The sequence below is a fragment of the Cavia porcellus genome, unplaced genomic scaffold (genome assembly GCF_034190915.1).
Source record: "Cavia porcellus strain 051 isolate PalLab524CR breed Dunkin Hartley unplaced genomic scaffold, mCavPor4.1 scaffold_12, whole genome shotgun sequence".
In the NCBI taxonomy this organism is placed as follows: domain Eukaryota; kingdom Metazoa; phylum Chordata; class Mammalia; order Rodentia; family Caviidae; genus Cavia; species Cavia porcellus.
This window is the reverse complement of record NW_026947495.1, coordinates 68,272,798-68,289,931: the sequence shown is the minus strand read 5'-3', so window position 1 is coordinate 68,289,931 and position 17,134 is coordinate 68,272,798. Positions and strand designations below refer to the sequence as shown.

The following is a 17,134-nucleotide window of genomic DNA, read 5'->3' as shown; positions in this document are numbered from 1 at the left end:
GTTATTTGGCCTGATTCTGTTACATGAATTGAATCCTGTGAATTTACTGTTTGCAAACCCTGTAGTGTGCTGTTTTACTTTGGACTAATGGTAATCTGAAATTTCTGTTACAAATGTCCTATGTTCCTAAAGCCTTTCAATAGTATATGTTCATAGGTTCAGTTTTTCTGGTAGGAGTTGATGTAGTGGTTGTGATAGTTCTTTTAATAAAAGGATAATTTTAAATACCTGTACTCAGAAATACATAAAGAAGATGTGGGGAGATGAATTGTAATGTAATTTTTTGCTTCAGAATAATAATTCACTGAGAAGCCCAATTGTTTGAAAGTCAGTATTCTACACAGATAAATTCTCTAACCACAAACCAGTTTAAAGCATGCCTTTAGAAGCAGTTTTCAAAAAACTTATAGAAATGATTTAAGGATGCTATGAGGTGACATAAAGTGCTACTTTGGGGCTGGGATAGGAGCTGAATCTAGGAGCTCAGATATGTTAAACAGGTGCTGTACCAACAAGCTACATCCCCAGTCCACGATTATCTTTTTAAAATTTTGATCCAGGTCTTCCTAAGTTTCTCATGCTAGCCTCAAACCTTGCAATCCTCCTGCCTCAGCTTCCTGAGTAGCTATAAGGCTATTTCATTGTGATGACAAATAGAGTCGCATTCCTTCATGAAGTAAGCCATCTCTGACTGTAGTCAGGAGCTATTGATAGGACGTGATTGGACCATTGCTAGGGATTTCTTACAGTTCCTAGACACAGGCTAGGGAGGTTTCGATCAAAGAGTCAGTGTATATTATCTGGCAAAGCAAAAACAATCTGGAAAATAGTGTTTAAGAAATACAATTTCCTAAAATTTTAGAGTTTAAAAAATCATTTTTTATACTAGAGAGACAATGCAATATTTACAAATGTGAGTCTGATTTATTTCACTTAGCAGTACAGTCTCAAGTTGCCTGCACTTCTGTAAAAGCTTCAAGAGCAATCTTTTTTTATAACTGAGTAATAAAAAACTGAAAGAGTAATAAAATCCAAAATACACAATAGAAATAATAAAAGAAAGTACTCAAAAGGACAGAGCTACAGGGATAGAGGAAAGGAAAAAAGAAAAAGACTATATGTATGCTGGTAAACAGATATAAATTTATGTATGTAAATGTATGTTAGATATGTAACTGTACACTAACCTCTCTTAGTTCATCAAAAAGAACAGTTTGTGCTGTTGTTATTTGACTGATCACTTTTGTATCTAGATTTTGTCACCTGAACAACTAATTCTGAGATAACAATATACAATATATTAAATAGTATTAATTCCCTGCTTTTTTTCTTTCCTTTTTTGAAATTCTGTATCATTTCAATCCTTTTGTTTTTCTGTTTTGCTTTTTAAAATAAAATTTTTTTGTCTTTTTCCTTTTTATCAGTACTGGGGATCGAACCCACGACTGCCTGCTTGCAGCGCAGGCGCGTATGCCACTGAACTAAATCCCCAGCCCCCTAAAATAAAATTTTTAAAAAATCGAGTTACATATGTTTCTGTGAAGACATATTGTGACACGATTCTAAAGCCAACAGAAACAGCGTGTCAGTACTCATGACAGCTCCTTTTCCACTGCAGTGTATTCCAGCAGGCGCTCAGGATCCACTGCTAAAACCTGGAGGGGTTTCAGAGTCCGTATCACCCCCTATTTACACTGGGTGGGTGTAAAGAGGGGTCATGTCAAGGAAAAGGGAGGAGTAAAATGAGGTGATATACTTTAAGCACAGACAGGTGCATTTGGTGATCTGAATACAGTTAAACCAACCTGTAGCTTTTACACAATTGTAAATATACTAACTCTTTGCTATTTGTTTCTCAGTACTTTTCTGAATTTATTGAATTACAGTTTTCTCTTTCATTTATTTCAATATTAACTAGACCCCAATCTAGACATTATTTGGCTTATATTGACATTTTATCAGATTGACCGTGATATCTGTGTTATATAGTAATGTAGATATCTCCTTTCAGAAAAAGAAAAACACAATAAAAAACACAATAATACATTCAACATTTCAAAGATTATACTGGCTGGTAGACAAATATATAATCAGTCAGGGGCTGGGGATTTAGCCCAGCGGCATAAGCACCTGCCTTGCAAGCAGGCGGTCGTCAGTTCGATCCCCAGTACTGATAAAAAAAAATGCAAAAATATATAAACAATCATTTATTATTTTTTCTTATTCTTTAGAAAGGGAAATAAAATATCTGGCCTCAGTTTTACTTTTGCAGACAGAATCATTCTGACTGCAGCCATGGCAAGGAGTTTCTTTGTTCTGAAAACACATACAAAGGGTTGATTATTCTAAGATTTATATTTTAGAGTAAATTTTAAGTATGGCTAAATCCTTAAAAGAGCTCAATTTTTTTTGCCCATTTTTTCAGTGTGATGGTTAAGTGTATTTCGTAGGTTAACTATGTCTGGGCATAACCTTAATTATCTAGTTATTGACATAAATAAAAATATATTCCTCCTTGCTCATTCAATTTCATGTTTCTTATGCTGGTTTTCAAACTTTTTGAAGTATGAGAATTTTTAAAGTAAAATTCTAATGAGGCTATTTTCATTGGGTAAATTAAAAAAGGAATATCATATCCTGAATAATGATGTAGTCTTGTTGAAATCCCTGTTACATCACTTAGTGATCAGATCATGGAAAAGCTAGTCTTGCTATACTTTGGTTTCCTGATCTATAAATTGAGTCCATTCATATCTGTATATGTATATCATATTATATACATTTCTTGGTCAAATTAAATGAGTTAATTCATGGAAAGTGGAGAAAACAGTGCCTGAGATGCATAGTAACATTCACTAAGTATTACCTGTCATTTTTATTTTTGTTTTGAAAACATTTAACATCAAATGTGCTATGACAAGATTTCAAAGGTTTTGCAGCAGAGAATGCTCACAGAAAGGCCATCTCTACTAACTCTAGCGATGAGTTAACATTGCTAGAACTGCATGCTAGAGTTCAAGAGTCAGGTGTTGCTATCCTGTGTACAGAAGTTCTTTGGCCTAAACTAGATGGTTTTTGGATGACTTTACATGTCCTTTTGATCACACACAAATGTCACCATGTATAGAAATATAGATCAGTATTTATAGCTAAGTTCATAGAAATTTTGTAAGTCTCTTGGAGACTTTTAAAATCAAAGTTCAGCTCAAACGTATTATATGACATATAATTATTTAATCATTAGACACTGTACTTTCTCTCCAAATCAGTCACCATGTTGTGAACCCCTGGAATCAGTTCAGACACAATAATAATAAGCCTCCTCGCCCAAACATTAGCTAGACTCTCTTCTAACCAGAGTGGACATGGATTGTTTGGGCTATATGGAGACAAAGGTCCTAACCTCAACGAGATGAGAGGAGAAGGAGCCTTAGAGGAGTTTGGAGGGAACTGATGGAAAAGAGGCATTCTGCCTCCGTCATCATAAACTTATTAGGAAAGAAGCAACCTTTGCTGGTCAGAGGTCGTAGGCAGTTTGATTTGACACATGGTTTTTAAAGGTGTAATAAGTGCTGGGTGCTAGTATTTATAAATAAAGAGATTCACCTTAAAATCCAATCTGGCTTTTCTAGAAAAATCAAATCTGGTTTTCTAGGCTTCCCACATGGTGTGAGTGGGCTGTAGCTGAGAAGCCATACGCCTTCAGACTGAGCACATTATTATATTCCCGCTGGGCCTTCGTGGGCCTTGAGTTGTAACACCTACCCACAATCACACAAAATCCTCCTCCTCTTGAGTAAATTGATGACAGGTTGATAGAATTGTTTTGCATCTTTCAAATACAAATGATTATGAGAATTTTTTCTGTATTTTAGGTATCATTTTTATGGCTCCCTCTGCTCCAAAGTCTACTTACATTAGGGCTCAGAAAACATTGCAATACTGTCTGTGATGAAAGGGAGCTGGTGTTAAATGAGAAGAGGCACATAGCAGAAATGTCACGGAGATGAAATCCAGGTCATGTTTACAATGGCCACAGCCACGTCTTAAGGATAATTAGCAGTTCCCTAAATGAAAGCTTCCGATTTTACATGGTTTTTATTGCTGTCTTCTTAGAATTTGATTATTAGTGAAGTTTATTACTTTTGTGTGTTAATAAATCGCAGATGGCAGTACTATTACCAAACACAATGAGAATGATATGCTTTTGGCTGTTACCAAGCAAATGCAGGTTAGATGTGGGTTAATATATTCAACTGCTTCAATGTGTCAACTTGTTTAAAATATGACATCTGTGGGTATTATCTAGGTATTATGTTTATAGAGGTAAAATTCCTCAGTGCAATGGTTGTATCTTCTTAGCCACTGACACTAAAATATTTGAAGTTATGTATGAGTAATCCTGCACATATAAAATTACTAAGATCTTTAAAAAATCTAGATTTTATGAGTAATTATAATTTTTTGAAGTGTTGTTTCTTTTGCTTATTTCTTCTCTGCAGTGTTGTCTGTGTTGGTGGAGATGGATCTGCTAGTGAAGTGGCCCATGGTTTACTTCTCCGAGCCCAGGAGAGTGCGGGGATGGAAACAGACCAGATCTTCACTCCCGTCAGAGCGCAGCTTCCCCTCGGCTTAATACCGGCAGGCAAGGGAGCCCACAGATGTGTTCAGCTGTCCTCCTCCACCATTCCTTGTCTTACTTCCTAGACTTGTCAGTAGGACCCAAGTTACATGTGTGTGCTTTGTGTCTGGAAGATCCAAGTTTGATTTCCAGTTTCTTCCCTTGCAAGTGCAAGATCTGGACAAGCAATTTTCTCTCTTTTAGCCTCATTTTGCTAATCTGTAATGCAGGGATAATAACCCATAATATTTACCTTGTTACAAGGTTATTGTAGTACTAGATAGTGTGGACAAAGGATTTACATACATGATTTTTAAAGGCAGTAGAATTATTATCCTATCTTCCATCCAAAAGTCTATAGGTTACATAGTGTCAGACAGGAAATTGCAAAACAGAGCCACTCCAATCAGCCTGTTCTTATGTCGTATGTGGTAAAATATGAAAGTCACAAAATGGAAACAGAAATGGATAATCTTAAGAACACCAGGAGATTCCTTCTGACTGGAAAGAGAACCTGGGCCCTGGAGGATGACCTCCTGCAGGACAGGCTAATTGCCTTTGTATTCACTGCTGTATTTCTGTCCCCTGGAGGAGACCATGATCTTGTGAGTATACTGGGTCACTAGGTAGGAGTTCCTGATCCCATCTAATAGGAGAAAGCCGTGTGTAGACTGTATTGAATACGAGGATGTTATGCCTCATCTGAGCTTTTGATGGAGAATAGGAGCGAGAGGAAGGCAGGAAATTTCCAAAGTGAACATGAATGCATTTTAAAAAGACTCTAGAATAACACTAGAATCAGGCCTTAAAATGAGCAGGATCAGGCCAGGAAAGATGGAAGTGAGTTATTTTCTAAGCTGCCACAATAATAAAGGCAAAGGGAAAACCCAGGCGTGTTTGAGGAACAGAAGAAAGCATTGGAAGGCAGATGATGGTATCAGATTGGCCAGACCCTGGGTGCTCCTGCAGGCCACAGGAAGGGGTCTCAACTGTATTTAAGATGCAGTAGAGAACAAACAGGTGTTTCCCATCAAGGGAACGACCTGCAGTTGTTCTAGGGGGATTCATTTTGCAACAAGATAATAGGATGGTTAGAGCAGGACCACTCTATAGAAAACGAGAGAACAATTTTTTCAAATTTATTATGTTATATAATCTTACTCCTTAATTCAGTGAACAATAATTTAGGAAATAGTTGTTTTTGCCTTTTGAATGTCATGCATTATTGCTAAAACAAAAGCAGGAAAGATTTTTCATATGAACATATTAAAAATCAATGGACAGGGTTGAATGAAAATTCATTCTATTCGATAAGCATGTGTATTTTGTATGGACTTCAGCATATGTGTTTTTGCTGTTAAATTGACAAAGAATATAAGATACCCAAATGTGTTTTTAGAGCATAAAGCCTTTCATAAAAGCAAGAACTTAAAAAAGAGAGATACTAGGATATAGCCCAATAATTGTAAGGTATACCTAGAGGGATCTATAATGGCTTCTAAGCAGAAGATAACAAAACAACCTCAACTCAAAGAAGAAAGATACATTTTGGGGCATCTTGTCATGCCATTTTAGTTTTTTGATCTTTGCATGTGATTTTAGTAGTTATGATTCTAGTTGGTGGAACGTTTCCAACATTTCCCTCCATACAAAGTGGATGTACTGTATTCAGGTCATTGTTTCTCTTTATTAGTGCTTAGATTCCTGAGCTCCTGTGTTAACTGCCTTGACCTGCAAGTGAAAAAGAAAAATGTCCCAAGAAGTATGTGTCTGACATCAAGTGGGTAGTAGACCACCAGAACTGGTAGTTTATGCTTATGTTTTAAATATATAACTCTGATTTTATAAACAAATAGAATGATTTTTTAATATTTTAAAGCATATTTCCAATTTTGAAAATATCCCATGAATCCAGTGGGTATTTGTAGAAATGCCACTGTGACACTTTTTTGTTTAGAAATACAGAATGCTGCCAAAACTCTGATCACTAGATAGGAGTTCCAGCTTCCTAATTCCACTAATGGGAAGACAAAGTCATGTGTGGGCTGTGTTTAATATGAGGATATTATGCCTAGTCAGGGCTTTGATGGAGCATAGGCAGAAGTGGTAGGCAGGAAGTCTCCAAGCTGAACATGAGGAGACATTCTGCCTTTGAAACCATTGGCCTCCTGGAGAGAGACATCCAGAGGGAGAGTGTTCAATAAATTATTCCACTGAGCCCACAGACTAAGCCGCTGAATTATGGAAAGACTCAAATGGATCAGATGTGGGGAAGCCTGCATTTGAACTGCTGGCCATTAGGAATGGTGCTTGTTGCTATGGGAACTGGTGGTAAGGAACTGTACAGAAAGATTCCGATTAAAAGTGGGGAGGGGGGTAAACAGGAAAAAGCCTGCAAGGACATAAAAATAAAAAAGCAATCCAGCTGTTGTAAAACAAGGCTCAGTCCACATACTGATGGCTGTGAACCATATATTCCTATAGAGTTTGCATAAATAAATTCTTGCTTTCCAATTAATTTGAGGAAAATAAAATATTGCCGAGGGACTGTTAATTTCTATGATATTTCAGGCAAAGAACCAAAGTGTTGGTGCCATTTTCATGAGAATTTTAGATATGCTTGACTAGGAAGTCATTACATCACATTTATCTGTTTGGATGTGGGAGACATTAACAACCTTATGAATATTCATGGTGTCTGGTTAATTAAGTTAATTGTTCTGCAGAAGTGCTTGCACTTCCAAGGACAATTTGTTTTTTCTTTTTTCGTTCCTTTTCTTTTTTCTGTTTTTGGCCTCTGTGGTTTAGTTTGTGCCTGGTATTTCATCTGTCATGTTTTACATGAACTGCTACATCAGCCCTTCTCCTATTTGCTACCTTTTAGCATGTCTGGAGAGGGGCTGGTGGGCAAAGTTGCTGGTAGTGTAAAGAAAAATAACTTTTCAGACTAATTAAAATGTTCACCTTGAGGTAGAACATTTATAGCTTTTGTGAGAATGTGAAAATTACACTGCTGTTATTTGAGCAGCGTGTGCTTTTGGCATGTAGACGTCTTTTCCAACAGAGTCCAATTTCCTGAAATAAACTGTGACCCATCCTTCAGCTATCCAAACAGAAATACAGAATTTTATATACTTTTACAATTTTACTTGCAATTTCTCATGAACTTTTCTTTTTTCTGCTGTGCATAAAAAAACCATGTTCAAAAATGAAGGTATGTGTTAATGAGTAGAAGATGACTATAATTTCTAACTTCTGTTCCTGCCTACTGCTAAGGCTAAATTCTTTAGAATTAGGAAGAAGTTGCAAAGCCTAAGAGAGTATAAAAATAAAATCCATCTCTAGTAATTTAAGAGGATTTGTGCGTGAATATACTTCCAAATCTCAGGGAATGAACAGTCTTCATTTTCTGAGTCATGATATGTGTCATTCTCTATTGCACATGACAACATTACATTATGTTTTCTAATAGCCTTTCTAGAGGGATGCTTTTATGGTCTATTCCTAATTAACCATGGTAAGAGAGGAAATGTATTTCATGGAGAACTGTAATCCATCGATAATCCTATATATCTCATTCTAATTATGTGGCCTCCTCCAAAATCTTTATCATAAATCTGATTGGGAAGAAGAATGATTGATTGATTGATTGATCAATTCCTTCTGTTATTCAAGATGAATTTGAAATTAGATACTTAAAGGGCAAAAGATCATTGGAAAGACCTTGGTGTAAAGATCCAAGAGAGTAATGGTTTTCTAGACTACATGTTTTCAATTCATAGATATGTACAGATTACCCTGAGAATTTACTAAAATATGAGTCCTCAACACACACACACACACAGACAGACACACACACACACACACACGAATCTAAGAGCTACCTGCAGCTGGTATGGTTACAAGGAATCTACCTTTTTAGGAGGCTCTCAGGTAATGCTGACAGAGCTGAGTAAGAGGCCACACTGCCCATACAGGCGCCAAGTGATGGTGCCTGTAGGTCACCCAGAGATCTTCAAAACTGCAGCCTAATGCAGTGAGTCTTAGTCAACTCATTTCCATCAATTCCTCTCTTAAAATACCTCATCCTCATTTATTTTTAAATGGCCATAAAATTACATAAATTTAACACGTCCAATATGCTGTTTTGAATTAAGTATCCATTGTAGAATGGACAAGTTGAGCTAATTAATGTAGGCACTACCTCACATATTGCTTTTTGGAAAACAGTTGAAAATCTGCTCTCAGCAATTTTAAAATATGTAGCATAGTGTTAGCTATAGCCGCCGTGATATGAAATAGGTCCCTGGACTTCATCTTTATAGCTCAGATAACACACATTTGACCAAGTGTCTCCAAATTTCCCCTCCCCAGCTCTTAGTACTGTAAGCCTCTCTTCTTCAACTTTTTTAGATGCGAACTCTAAGTGAGACCATGCAGTATGTGCATCTCTGCCTGACTTAATACACCTGAAATTATGCCCTCTGGACTCATCCATGCGGTCATGAGGGGCAGGTTTTCCCTTTTTAAAAGGTCAAATACTCTTCCTTTGTGTGTATATAGCACATTTTCTTATTCATCTGTTTATGGTTACATGGATTGATTGTATAACTCAGCTACTATGGAAACTGCTACAATGAACATGGAGGTACAGCTATCTCTGCAACATACTGATTTCAGTTTTGGGAAATGTAATCCCCAATAGTAAGATTGGTGGATCACATAGTGTATCTATTTTCAATTATTTGAGGAACCTCCATAGCCATTATTTTCCATATGAGTTGCACCATTTTGCTTTCCTACCAATAGTGTATAGGGTTTCCGTTTCTCTACATTCTGGCCATGTGAATTTTTTGGGCTATTCTGACAGGCTGAAGTGATATCTCACTGTGGTTTCATATTGCATTTCTCTGATTTGTGATATTGAATATTGTTTTCATTTAACATTTGTCCACTTGAAAGATATTCTTTGAAGAAATGACTGTTCAGAATCTCTGCATATTTCAAAATCAGGTTTATTATTTTATTATGTATTATTTCACTATTTATCATTGTTACTATTTTGCTACTGAGTTCTTTTGCTGCCTTCTGTGTACTCAGTGCCCTACAAGATCACATTTTGGTGAGTGGTGGCCCTCATATTACCCCAGTGATGTCATAAGACTATAGGGGAACTGAAAACTTCCTATCTATAATGAAGGCGTAGCTGAAGAAGAGGCAGGAGATAAGGAAATTGCAGAAGAAAAAAACAGAACATTCATAGTAAGAGTATCAGTAGAAACTTGCAAATCTCAACAAGCTTCTTAAAAAAAATTGAAAAAATGGAACCAAAGCAGAAAGGTTTTCACTAATTGAGAGGCACTTTTCATGGTGCATTATCTGCTTATGAGCAAATCTATGATGAAAAAAAGAAACCACGCAAAGCATTTTGGGCTTATCTCTGCTTAAGAAGAGCCCAGTTATGTGAAATAAATCAGACACACAAATCTAAATATTGCAAGGTTTCTCTTATGTGAGAAACTCACAGTATAAACAGAGAGCTTGATCTGCACATGGGAAGGGGACCAAATGGAGGGAGGGAGGAGGGAGTGGAGAGGAACAGGGCATAAAAAGAATTAAGATGCTTTCTGTACATGCACCACCTCCCCACAGTGAATGCAGTCATTATGCACTGTAACCATATACTAATAAATTTTTTTAAAAAAGAGCCCTAGACAGGTACCTCAGAAGAGATGCCAGAGGGGTGGACATTGTTGTCACAGGAAGGGGCAGTTGCATCCGTGCTATTGCCTAGGAAGGTCTTTCAGCAGGATGAAAAGTGGAGGAAGATAATGATACTGATGATCTTTACTCTATGCATTGTACCCTTGCTGGCTGGCTGGTGTGTGTGTGTGTGTGTGTGTGTGTGTGTGTGTGTGTGTACTTTGAAACAACAAACAAGGTTGAAAAATAAAAATAAAAAATTATGTTGGTTACTTTCATTGTTGAGACAAAATATCTGACACTCAAAAGGAAGGAAGGAAAGATTTATTTAGCTTACAGTTTTTGGAGGTTTTAGTCCATGCTCAGCTGGCCTCAAGGCAGAGTGGCATAGCTAAGGGGCAACCATTCATGGCAGCTGCAGCAGATTTCAAAAGTGGCAAGATCAAAAGGACAAAAAGGGACAGCCACACTTCCTTCCCTCCTTTACATTATATTCCAGCTGCCCATCCCTGGGCGGGTGCAGCACTCACCACCAATCCCAGCGCTAGACAACAAACCAGTCAGATGCTAGGTTCAGCTTCCTCCATCACTACATGAGGCTGGGGGCATCCAAACACAAACCATAATAAAATAATTTTAAAATATAAAAATAAAATACTTTTGTATAGTGTTTTTGTTTTGAGATGTGGATTATTTCAGAAAAGTCAAAACATTTAAAATTTTAAAAAAATTTTTTGGAGTAAAAATTTATAGTGAGCTAACATTTATTATTTAAGAGCTTTTAAAAATAAATTTAGTATAGCATGACAATACATATATATTTATAAAGTCATTGATAGTAGTGTAGTTACAGTTTTAGCTTTCACATTCACACTGACTTACCTGCAACATCTTTTGGTCCTGTTCATGGTGGCTAAGTACCCTCATAGGTGTGCCATTTCATTATCTTTTTAATATATTTTTTCTGTTTTTAGATATGTCTAGGTATATACTATACTAGATATATACTAGATGTATACTATACTAGATATATACTTCACTAGATATATACACAGTTTCCTACAGCGTTCAGGACACGAACATGTTATGCAGGTCTGTAGCTTAGGAACCAGGATGTGCAGTGGCCCATAGTGTCTAGTTTGTGGATATACGCTGTGATCTTTGCACAATGACAGTATTGCCTAACATAATTTCTCATGATGGATCTTTGTCATGTGATACTTTATTATATTTTGCATGTTTAGGCCTTATTAGCTATGGAGTTGGCAAATATTTTCTCCCATTCTTTACATTGTCTCTAACTCCATGCAGAAGTGATTTACTTTGATATATTCTTATGTCCCTGGTTTTTAAATATACTTCTATGTCTGTAGGCTTTTTTGCCTATGTTTTGGGGATCATACACAATTGATACACAGACTCATTGCATGGAATTTTTGTCTGGTGTTTTATTCCAGTGGTTTTAGATTGTATGTTTTATTATTTAATCCATTTTGAGCTGATTTTTGTATATGTTGGGAGGTGGGTCTCTAATTCTTCTGCATGTTGTTATCCAGACATTAATTCACTGAAGTTACTACATTTTTCTTGTTGTATTTTCTTGGCACTTTTGTGGAAAAATTGGTCAACCATAAATACTTGGGTTTTTGATTTCTGGAATTTGCATTGTGTTCCTGTGGTCACTGGTTCTGTGTGACTATTGTACAGTTTTGATTACTACAGCTTTACGGTGTATTTTGAATTCAGGTAGCGTGCTGCCTCCAGCTTTGCTCTTCCTGCTCAATGTGACTTTTTCTATTGGAAGTCGTTTATGGCCCTGATGCATTTTAAAATTGTTTTTTCTATTTGAATGGAAAAGCCATTTGAAGTTTGATAGGGTTTTCATGGCATTTATACGGACATTTTAGTAATATCAATTCTTCTAATTCATGAGTGTGAAATCTTTCTGTTTATTTGTGTCATCCTCAGATTTTTTATTCATGTTTTAGAGTGTTCAATGTACAACTCTTTAAATTTTTTTGGTTAAATTTATTCCTAAGTATTTTATTTTTTGCAAATACAATTATTTCCTCAATTTTTCAGGTAGTTTGTTATAAGTCTATAGAAACACCACTGCTTTCTGTATGCTGGATTTTTTTTAATAATGATTTTTTTTGTCTTTACTGTTTTCTTAATTTTAAGCTCCTTTTAAGCTTACTGGAAATACAAGGGGCTAGTTTGTGTTTTCTCCATTGGAAGATGGCAGAGTTTAGTGTCACATAAAAATTCTAGAGGTCTAACTTTGGAGCAGTTCCCCTTTGTAAACTAGTGGGGAAATTTTATGTGGGTCTTAAATTATTCCAGTGATTATGAAAAACAGATATAATATGTCAAACATAAATTTTTAGACCTTAGCAAATATTCTAAAATAGGGCATTCATGTAAGAGAACACTTTTTAGTCAGATAATAGAAAGGAGTCCCGTATGTGTTGGAACTTACCTCTAAGGTTCATTAGATGTATTTAGAGGATGTTTGTCGGGGTTTATAGTGATAGCCTATTTTTATATTAGTTATTACTTGGATTTTTCTTATTATTTATGCATCTGTCCCTCCTCTTCAGAACCATCCTTCTGATGTTGCTTATTTTGCTATGAAAGCTAAAAGCTATTCATTAGTTTGAAGGACTAGACATTTTTATAGCCAGCATTTAGAAGATAGAAAAAAGACATTCATAAGTAGAAAGTATAAACAATTTATTAATATCTAAGTCATTTAAAAGTTGAATAACTGTGCAAATATTTTATATACATTATGCTGTGTTTTCATGAATTTTTTCTGGTATTGCAAACTTTATTACATTTTCATCTGAACATTACATAGTAATATTTATATAAAGTAAGAGCAGATGTCAATTTAAAACATATGCTACACTGATAGTGCATATTTTAACATTGTTTTGGCAGGATCTACTAATGTACTGGCACATTCTCTTCACGGAGTCTCTCATGTGGTAACTGCAACTCTGCACATTATAATGGGTAAGAATTCTTCTAAAAAAGTTCATGTGTTATGCTGAAGCTTTTATGTATATAAGAACCACCATTTTACTTCTGTCAGACTTATCTAAGGAATAATTTCTTTGTCCCTCAAAGCTGAAACATGGTCAACTAAAACCCAACATCAAAGAATCACCCTCAGAGTGCCTATCTTTCTAAAATGTTTGATTGGTAGAAGGCATTTTTAATGAAGTTGTACTCTGTCTTAGTTACTCTCCTTATTGCTGAGATAAAATACCCAACGTCTAAAGTTAAAGGAGGAAAGGTTTATTTTGGCTTACAGCTTCCGAAGTTTCAGTCCATAGGCAAGGGATGGCTGGGAAGAAACAGTTTGGCAGAGCAGGCAGAAGCTTCCTTTCTCTCTATCCCATTCAGGCTGCAAACCTTTCCAGTGGTGCTGCCTACACCCAGGGTGGGCTTTTCTATTATCCACACCCGGAACCACGCCGAACCAATCGGTGGACTAATATAGTACCACTCACCCTTAACCCAGCATCACATACCCTAAATCTAGCCAAAAACCCCCATCTATGACCACATGAGGCTTTGGGGGAGACATCAAATACAGGCCATAACACACTAATTTTGATAGAAAATACTCATAATGATATTCAAAATCATAGTTTTATAATCAGAACAAGAACATTTATATACACAATTTGATTTTGTAATCTACACAGTTGTTTTTGCCAAGAATCTCTAGAACTAGGATTATATTATTCAAGACAAAAGCATACAAGAAAAGTATTTTAACCCAGGCACATCTGTAAACCAGCGATTATTCCAAATGGTAGATGCAGGGACTCTGGAGAACATGGCGGACAGACAACAGCAACTACTGAACGCTCTCTAAAGGCTCGGCTCAGAGGCCAGGAATGATGTGGACTAAGGAGATACGAACCAGTAGAGATATGCTCTGCTGACTCAGGAACGAACTGGGCTGAGAGAATCCAACTTGGAATACAGTCCTGGCGCTAAAATAGGAACAGAAAAATCTCGGTGTGGAGGCTCGACTCCGCGCCATTGGAAACCGCGGCTTGGATTTCCCGCCGCGCGGCGGCCGGCCACCTCCACAGCGGCTCAGCAAGGAGAGACGCGACCCCCGAGCTCTGGGAACGGGCGTCTGGGAACGGTCTCGGAAACGCGACGGGCAGGAAGGAAGGCTGACTGGTGGCGAGGTGGGCGAGGAACTGACTCCCTACCGCAGTCTGACTCCAGCGGAGGATTTTCTGGGCGCGGGCAGTCCTGTAAGAGCAGGGCGCGGTGGCAACTGCAGCCGCGCATTTCCCTCTCGGACGGGATTGGTGAAAGGTGCCTGGCCGGAGGGACGCTGCTCGCGGACTCCCTAGGCTGGCCTAGCCCAGATCCCAGAGCCTGACGGTGGCCCGGAGGAGCGACCGACTTCCGCGTAGGCTGCCTCCTCCGCAACTCCCTGGGGCGCAGCGGTGAGCTGGAACAACTAGCCAGCGCAATTCGATCAAGCTGTAGCTGACAGGCAGGGAAGCCGGGCCTCCTGTGTAAGATTACATTTTATAAGGAACAGAAAATATGGGGAAGGGAAGCAACAAAAAAGGCTCCTCGACCCCCAATCCTGAGAATCAGGCAATAGTGGACACTGTACCAATATACATTAAGCGCCATTTAGAGAGCCTCATAGACCAATTCAGGAATGAAGTTATCAATGACCTGAAGCTAGAAGTATGCAGAATAGTTAGAGAAATGCTAAGCACCACCCAGGAAAAAGCAGATGGTGGAGTGGAAGAACAGAAAAAGAGGGGAGAATTGCTTGATGGAGAAAACAGAGAAAGCATTGAGTATGTGAAGCAGGTGCAAAGGGGCTATCAAGAAATCAAGAAGTATACCCAAGACTGGCATAACAGCTTGAAAGAAACTAAGGACAGACTATCTGAATTGGAGGGCAGACTTGAAACATGGGAGAATGAAATGAAAAACTTCTTAAAAATAACAAAGAAACACACAGCAATAATACAAAGACAAGAAGATGATAAGAGGAGCCATAACTTAAGAACATAAAAGAAGAAGTAGGGACACAAACAAGTGAACTACAAAAGCTACTCACAGAAATAATCCAGGAGAATTTTCCTAATTTAGCAAAAGGTAAAGATACTCAAATGTATGAGGCATACAGGACCCCAGCTACCTACAACCCTAACAGAGAAACACCCAGGCATATAATAATAAAAATTCCAGAAATTCAATACAAGAACAGAATATTAAAAGCTGTAAGAGACAAGAAACAGATCACTTACAAGGGAAGACCCATCAAAATTACAGCAGATTTCTCTTCACAAACCATCAAATCACGAAGAGCATGGGGAGAAATAATTCAAGCTTTGAAAGATAATAATCTACAGCCAAGATTGAGATATCCTGCACAACTGTCCCTGGAAATTGATGGAAAAACGAGGTGCTTCCAAGATAAAGAGGAACTGGGGGAATTTGCAACCACCAATCCAACCCTACAGAAAGTATTGCAGGATATTCTAAAAAAAGAAAAATACAAAGATCCCAGAAATAGGGGCGGGGAGGCCACAACGAATAGAGCAGAGACCAAAACGAAGAAGACAAACTGACAGCTACTGACAGAAAAAGAGCTCAACAGAAATGAGACAGAAGATTGGATGATAGGAACAGCTTTTTTTTGGAGAAAATGACATCTTAATAGGTAATGCTGATTTAGTACCATCTTGTTTTGAAGTCTCATCTAGCTTTTGTTCTTCTGTCTCCAATGGTCTAAACAGGTTGTATCTTATTGGATTTTACTATGTACGATAGTATAAGAAAAAACCTTTTAAAGACAAGGAGATTATACAGAGACCATTGTTCATTTTCTGTTAGTCGATTCTAAATACTCTATAATGCTGTTATTCTCTTAAATGGATTTACATTGTTTTGATATACTTAATGCTACAGTATATGAAGTTGTACTCAAGGACTTCAGGGAGGGAGTCAATATGGTAACTATCTTTGGGTCAGGATTAGCTGGTGGTGAAACACTATTCTGCTTAAATGGTTATGTTTTGATCTGCCCTGTTTCGCTGTTATGCCCTCTTTTTTTCTCAATCTCCACTCCATTATTTACTTTTTTATTTTTACCCATTTAATTACAGGGAAAAATATAGCAGGATATAATATAGTAACCCATTTTGACTTTCTATTATCTCGATTTGAAGCCCTGTATTACTCTCACCATCTTGTTTTTGACTGAGGTTCCTATATTCTGTTTTGCTGGATAGTATCAGGTTCGAAAGTTTAGGCATCAGCTGAGAAGATAATGAGATTCATTATAACGCCCATTCTCGTTGACTTTTATCTACTTTTGAAGACCTACAATGTCTCCAATGTTTTGGTTTTGTCGGTTTTATTCTTTACGGTTTTGTTCAATTGTATTACAACTAATGATATAGGCAATTCTATTAGAAATAGCGGGAGGCATTAGGGTAACCATTGTTGATCACCTTGTATTATGTTTTTATATTATCTATTATGTCCACCCTTTTGACTTGACCGATTCTGTTCTGTTATGTCACATTTGGTTTTACTCTCTTCCAAAAAAGCAACAAGAACCGTGGGAGCAATGAAACCCAAAATGTGTAATAGTCACTGTACAAAAGAGAGGAAAAGAAAGTGCTCTAAACTATATAACTGCATGTATATTTAAAAGTATAAGATAGAAAATGATATCACAGAGTTTTATTGGATCATTGAACAGAACTGTTTGCAGTATCATTGGTGGAATGTCCACTCTACAAG

At 37.2% G+C, this 17,134-nt stretch overlaps 1 protein-coding gene across 2 annotated transcripts in view; it reads left to right on the top strand.

The window, feature by feature from the left end:
* The window catches only part of Cerkl (ceramide kinase like), a 112,964-nt gene that overhangs the window by 83,646 nt on the left and 12,184 nt on the right, over window positions 1–17,134 (top strand). For both annotated transcript variants that reach the window (XM_063259395.1, XM_003478501.4), the window contains exons 5-6: window positions 4,503–4,645; window positions 13,268–13,342. In XM_063259395.1, the coding sequence (XP_063115465.1) occupies window positions 4,503–4,645; window positions 13,268–13,342 (218 nt within the window). The remainder of the gene's footprint in view (window positions 1–4,502; window positions 4,646–13,267; window positions 13,343–17,134) is intronic.